This window comes from Tupaia chinensis, unplaced genomic scaffold (assembly GCF_000334495.1).
Source record: "Tupaia chinensis unplaced genomic scaffold, TupChi_1.0 Scaffold000511_1, whole genome shotgun sequence".
NCBI lineage: Eukaryota > Metazoa > Chordata > Mammalia > Scandentia > Tupaiidae > Tupaia > Tupaia belangeri.
In genome coordinates, this window is record NW_006160024.1 from 252,284 (window position 1) to 259,547 (window position 7,264).

At 39.0% G+C, this 7,264-nt stretch overlaps 1 protein-coding gene across 2 annotated transcripts in view; it reads right to left on the reverse strand.

Moving 5' to 3' along the window:
- NPHP1 (nephrocystin 1) overlaps positions 1-7,264 on the reverse strand; it is a 91,560-nt gene that overhangs the window by 75,177 nt on the left and 9,119 nt on the right. For both annotated transcript variants that reach the window (XM_006156628.3, XM_006156627.3), the window contains exons 3-4: positions 1,546-1,606; positions 45-163 (exon numbers count right to left, since the gene is read on the reverse strand). In XM_006156628.3, coding sequence (XP_006156690.1) covers positions 45-163; positions 1,546-1,606 — 180 coding nt within the window. The remainder of the gene's footprint in view (positions 1-44; positions 164-1,545; positions 1,607-7,264) is intronic.

Genomic DNA, 7,264 nt, shown 5'->3' on the forward strand with positions numbered 1-7,264 from the left:
AAGAAGGAAAGGAAGGTAGGAAGGAAAAAAAGAAGCACACATACTCAGTTATATTTTCTGCACTTATGGTCACGGCAAGTTCCTGTAGTCGATGGGTAAGCTTATCCAAAAGATTACGCTCCTCTTCTTTTTTCTGATTATAATTCCCGACAGGTGTATCAGCCTATGAGAGATATAGGTCCATTTCAGTGAGAAACTAATTTCAGTTCCCTATTACGTTTATTGTAAAAGAATAGCAAAAACTTCCAGTAAGTGCTATAAACAAAGTAAGCATCAACATGAAATTATATCTTATCTTGGGGAAATAGGACTTAAAATGTAGATTATTGAACTAGAAGGCAAACCAAATGAATAAATAAAATGACACCACTTGTTTTTGGTTTCTATTTTGTTTTTATGTTACGTATTGCACATGCTCCATAATTAGTCAGAAAGATCGACAGTTCTGACAGAAGATTAGCATTAGAACCAAAAGGACAATGTCAGTCTCAAGTTCTGTCACTTACTGACAGAGATATGGTCACCTCAGCTTTAACAGCCTCATTTTCCTCATCTGTAAAACAGGAGTAATTAGGTCTGCTAACTCAGGGTCCATCTGTCTCGTAAGATGAAAAGTTCTGGGCCAGCCTCAGTGACTCATGATGAAGGAAGCCAGATTCCACGAGGCCAACTGTGGTTTACAAAGCACCATCAGTGGCTTGAGAAACATGCTGGGCACGTGTGCATGTGTGCCTACAATCCCAACAGGACTGAGAAATGGAGGAAAAAGGATTGTGGCATAACCATGCCCCTTTGGAGGGTGCTTCTCCCACCTCTTTGCTTCTCTCCTCCTCTTTGACAAGCACACATACCCTTTGTCATTTAAAAAAAAATTTTAAAACTAAATAAAAGAAGAAAGAAAGACAATTCTGTGTTACCAGAAGAGCTCAGAAGGGATGCTCATTAACTCCTTGTCTCAGATGCAGTTTAGGGGATTGTGTATGGAAGGGAGATGACATACAGGTGGCTTCCTCTCTAAATGCTCTGTGGGGCTCTGGCCTAGGATACCCAGCTGAAGCTCAGGCTCATTTTAAAAAAAAAAAAAAAAAATCCTGAAAGGACTGCCAAGAGTAAATTCTTGTTCCTCCAGTTTCTGCAGAGTCACTGCTATCAGAGCCACCTTGTAACATAAGAGGCTTCTTTCCCACTTACCCTCAGGACCAGATTATATACTCTCTTTACAATGGAGTGAAAATAAAAACAATTATAAGCTGTAAACATATACCTTATACAATGTAAAAATTAAACGAACATCCTTTAGATTTCCAGAGTCCTCACTGCTGGGTGACCTCATCAAAATCCAGCTTTGGTCCGTAGTTGAAGCCCTGGCTTTCCTGCTGCAGAGCACACCGTTAGTGAGCCGGCTGGGCAAGTTGGTGCTGATGGTGGTTAGACTTTATCACCAGTCAAACCCAGGAATTTACTGACCTGAATTAATTTCCACTTCATGAAAGTATTGATATAAAAGGTGATTTTTTTTGGTATGTGATTAATTGTAATACTTACTTTATTTAATTTTTGAAGAATGTTTTTATTTTCATCTATTGCCTGTTTTAACTGGATACATCTAAGTTTAAAAAAAGAAAAAGGAAAACATTGATTTTTTTCTACTGTCAGAACCAGAGTTATTTTATAAAATCATTCAAAGTCTTTCAGCAAGCAGGGCAATTACAATACTAAAAAAATTCACACGCAAATGCCTTTCTACCCATTCACTCAGATGCTCCTCATAGCCAAGCTCTAAGGTGCACAGACATGATAACCAAGACTCAGAAACCTTAGGTGACTGGGCATCCGATTCCTATTTCTAAAATGTGGAAGGACACTGACTGCAGAATGTTTGTCCAGCTCAAGAATCCCACTAGCCATGGAGACGGTAACAGCAGTCCTAGCTTACTGCATGCCAAACACCGCGCTGAGTGGTTTACAACCCTCATGGCAATCCTCACTCCAGCTGAGGAGAGTAAGGTGCCAAGGTGTGTTCACATTCACAGCTACTCCACGGTACAGTAATAATGGGAATGCACCGTGGGGTTCCAGAGCTGGCTTCTTTCCACCAACACACTCCTTGTCCTGCTTGTGAGCTTGGTCTGTTCACCTGGGCACAGCGTTAGTTACTTCACTGACAGCTCATTAATTTATCTTAAGTCTTAGATACCCAAATGAGAAGTACGAAAATGGGCAACAGCTAATGAGAGTTTTTTGTTTTAAAGCAAATGCTTTTTAGTATTTGCATCCCTCACTTTTTTAAGTCATTTTTTAATGCATTTGAGTCTTTCTTTTTCTTTTTAAAGATATTAGTGAAATGGTGGTGAAAGACAGCAGTGAAAGAGGGTAAAACAATTAATTAATTAACTAATTAATTAATGAGGTTGGCAGGTGGCATGGTGGCTAAGGGCGCTGGACTCCCACATGGCTGACTGCAGTTTGAGTCTCGGACCTGGCGGTTCGCTTTTTATCTCTCTCCCTTTCTCTCACTGTCCCTCTCTGGCCAAATAAATAAATAAAGTTAAATAAAATAATTATTTTTAAATTGAAATAAAAGAAAACAAGTTAAAAGGAAAAGTCAACAAAATACAACCTTTGTGAAAGGAGCAGCAAAATAAAAGTGAAAACATAAAACTGCCTGGGCCACTATTTTCCCACCCCAAAGCCTTCTTCTACCCTCTCTCTTTACTGGGAGTCTGCTTCCCACCAACACCTCCAATCTCAGCTTCCCCTGCAGGTAAGGCAGGCATGTGTCCCCAGGCTGGTCAATGAGACAGAGACAGAAAAGAAGTAAGCTGGGGATTGCTGAGGAAGCTTGAAAAGAATCCCTCCTCTTCTCTGCTCTCAGAAACGGCTAAGGACCCTGCAGCTGTGAGAAGAGGTATCAACAACAAGCAGAGGATGGCAGGGCAGAACGACTGCAAAGGCTGGTCTTTGAAGACACAAAGAACCACTGGCCCATCCTGGAAGAACCCAGTGCAGACTTGTTGAGTGAGACTGGTGATGAAGTCACTTATGTTGACAAGTGTCCCACTACTCAATCAGAAGAAACTTAACTGAAATTTAGACATTTCATTTAGAAGCCAGAGTGGAAATCATCTTATGTATAATAAAACTAAAGATCATTTATAATTATCTTTCAAATATGTATCAATACAATTATTAAAATCTTTAAAAGTTCAAATATTTTAAGACTGCTGGTTCCAGATAAACACTAAGCACACACTCATCCTCACTGCCTCTTGTAAGTCCGCCAAAATGATTAAAACACTTTAAAGGCAATCAACCCCAAGAAGAAGGAGAGCGGGTCCACTGGTAAACAAGAGATTTCAACAGATTTCTGCTGCATGGTAAAAGGACGGAAGCACATTCTTCCGTAAGGAGAGGAAGAAGCCATAACAAAGCGTAACAGGGACATGGCCTACCATGCATAAAACTCCAGTTTGAATCAGCAGATACAAAGAGCTGAGGGTGATGTAAAGTCTGTCCAGGGGATCTACTATGAAGTTCCATAGATGACAAGACACGCACAATGGCTGGGGCTTACTTTATGTATTAATTTATTTATAGTATTATATACATTAAGTCATATCTGCACATCTAAACTTTAGAGATAAACCTGTCTTAAGGCAATCTAAGGTCTCTGTATTACACAGGGGAAGAGTGAAGATACCGATTTAGATTTAGCTAAGGTCCTCTGTAATATAGTCTTGTGACTTTAAAAAGTTTACTTATTTCTTTCATGATGATGAGAGAGAGAGAGAGAGAGAGAGAGAGAGGGAGAGAGAGAGAGAGAGGGAGAGAGAGAGAGAGAGAGAGAGAGGAAAGACAACATCTTCAAAGGAGTCTCATGCCACAATCTCCCCAGCCTTCCTGTCCAGCCAGGACCATGGGTGCGTGTGTTCAGTGTGCACAGGCTGACTGGGGAATCCAACTCACAATCTTCCATATGGATTTAGTATCTCTGAAGGAGTGTGTTATTACTGTGCCACTGAGCCAGCCTCTTATGACTTTTTAAAAATCTATTTATGGGGGCCAGCAGGTGGCATGATGGTTAAGGCACTGGACTCCCACATGGCTGACCACAGTTCAGTCTTGGACCTGTTGGCTTGCTTTCTCCCTCCCTCTCTCTCTCTCTCATGAGCACAAGTGTCCTACAGCAAAATGAGAAAGAATAATAATAAATAAAATTAGATGATAATTCTTTTTTTAAAAAAGTCTATTTATGGAAAACCTAAACCAGTTAGCGCCCTCTCACTTCATTCCTCTCTACTCTCCCTATTTAATAGAGGTTTCTTTAAAATAATAATAATAATAAATCTAGATGATCCATTCAGAATGTTTAGACCAGATTAAAGGCATTTTAGGAAAAACAGAAATATGCAAGTAAAGAAATTATCTTTTAGTAAAATAAAATCTCTCAGAGGTCATAAGAAACATGAGTTTACTTTTATTTTTTGGAGAGAGATTTTTGCTATAGGGCTCTGCACACTAGTGGGAGAGACAGAGAGTGACAGAGACAGAAAGTGAGAAATCACCCCCCAGGGGGTGATGGCCATGACACAACCCCTTCTCCATTCTCCTCTCAGGATCTTGGGCACACGTTTGGCATGAGTTTTAAGCTGCCAGGTCTGAGACCTGAACTGCGGTTGACTACATCGGAGTCCAGTGACATAACCATTAGGCCACCTGCTGGTTCCAAGAAACATGAGTTTTCAAAGTCAATGACTGAAAAGACCCACTGACACACATGCACACATACATATACACACAAACATATGTATAGGGTTGTCGGAAAAGTCAGGACACATTTTTGCATAGAAAAAATGTCATGACTTTTCCGACAACCCAATATATCCTCACACACACACACACACACACACACACACACACATACATACACACACACTGGAAATTTTCAGCCATTACAAAGGATGAACTCTTGTCATTCAAAGTTAAATGGGTGAGCCTAGAGGTCATGTTATGTGAAATAAATCAGGCACGAAAAGGAAATACCACATGTTATTGCTCATATGTGGAAACTGGAAAAAATGACCTCATAGAGTAGAGAGATGAAGAATGACTACCAGAGAGTAGGAGAGGGGGAAAATATTATCAGATAGCAAAACATTAAAACAAGTTTATTATGTTTGAAAAAAAGTGATAGTTTGTATATGGAAAAGACTATTTATGCTTATTTAAGCTTAAAAATAATTTGTTAAAAAAAATCTTGAAAACCGTTTTCTCTTAGACTTCAAACTGCACTTTCAAATTTTATTCTAGACTCCTCCATGGCTCCTGAGAACTAGTGATTTCAAGGAAAAAAGAGAAATGAAGATTTTTCTACTAGTAATTCAGCCTCTAGCCCAGAAACTCGAGTTGTAGGGAGCCCCTTTAGTCTTCTCTCTGTCTCTCTCTGCCTCTGTCTCTGTCTTCTCATATTTTTATAATTTTTCCTTTTTAAAATTTTTTAAGGTAAAGTATTCTCTGGGCTTTCAGCCCCTCCTTTATCTCGCTAATAGTCCCCTTCCCCCTCCCCATCCAGGAGAGGCAAGGGGCAGACCTTCAGAAGAAGACTCCTCCACGGCTCCTGAGAACTAGTGATTTCATGTGGTGCACTCACATGCCATGCAGTTTTTTATTTTTGTTTTTTTTTAAAATAAAATTTTTTGGTGTTTTTTTTTTTCATTTTTTTCTTCCTTTTATCTTCCCCCTCCCCCGTTTCCTTTCCTTTTCCTTTTATCTCTTCACTCTGCTCCTCAGTCTCCACTCACTGTGTTTCTAGATGGATCTAAGGGAACCATGACCAAACATCCAAATACTATTAGGGTTAACATATTCCTCAATATTCACTGAATCTGCTGCACAAAGAGATAAAAATGGAATGGCAAAGAGATTCCAGATTGCCTCTTTCTGCATGCTCCTGAACACTTAGATCTAACTTCAAGAATTAGGAAGAAACACACCATTCATCAGATGACTAGAAATTACCTCAGGGCCACAAAAAATATAGGAAATCAAGAAAATATCTCTCCTCCAAGGGAAAATAATAAATCCTCTTCATCCACAGACAGTTCAATGGAAACCATGGAAATGTCTGATAAAGAATTTAGAATACTCGTAATGACAAAGCTCACAGAGGGAGAGAGATGGAAGAGAAGAGAGACAATGAACTGTGGAAGAGGCAGAAGAAAGGAGCTGATGAGTTCCAGGAGAGGAGGAAATTCTTGCAAGATCTAAAAGAGGAATTACACACTTTAAAAAATAATCAAATGGACCTGTTAGAGATGAAGGCTGTAATACAGAAAGTCAAAATCTCTCTTGAGAGTATTAAAAGTAAACTAGATCATACAGAAAATAGAATCTCAGATGTAGAAAATTGCTGACCTAGAAAAATCCACCACAAAGACTGAGAAAATTGCCCCCCAAAATGAGAATAATATATGAGAAATACTAGATACAATCAAACGTCCAAACATCCGGATAATTGGTATCCCAGAAGGCGACGAGACTCATAAGGGCATTGATAATCTATTCCATGAAATCCTGCAAGAAATATTTCCAAACCTAGAGAGGCACTCAAAGATCCAGTCCCCAAAAATACAAAGGACCCCAAACAGAATCAACCCAAGATCTTCTCCAAGACACATTATAGCCAGATTGACCAAAACCACAAAGACGATACTAAGATTGGCAAGAGAGAAACAGCGAGTTACCTACAAAGGTAAGGCTAACAGCAGACCTGTCATCGAAAATAATGAGAGAAAGGAAAGAATGGGAAAATATATTCTAAGTATTAAGGAAAAAGCAATTTCACCCAAGAATACTGTACCCAGCAAGATTATCCTTCATATGGGAAGAAAAGACAAGAACATTCTCAGATAAACAAAACCTGAAAGAATTTACCAACATCAGACCAGATTGCCAAGAAGTTCTCAAGGGAGTTCTATACCAGAAAATTAAATGCAGACACACAGAAATAAGAGCTCAAAAACTAAGAAAATGGTCAACTTAATCGTCTGGACTTGAATATTATATCCCTGAATTTAATCAGGAAAATCCTATCTTGAGCTGTCGGTAAGTTCATGTACCTACTATTGGAACAGAATCCTAACCTGTTTCCTGGCTTTAAGTTTTAAGCAAAGTTCCTTAGCATTTCTTTTATTTATTTTTTCTATTTTTGAAGAGTTTTTTTTTTTTTTTTTTTTTTTTTTTTTTTTATAGGATGTCTTCCCCC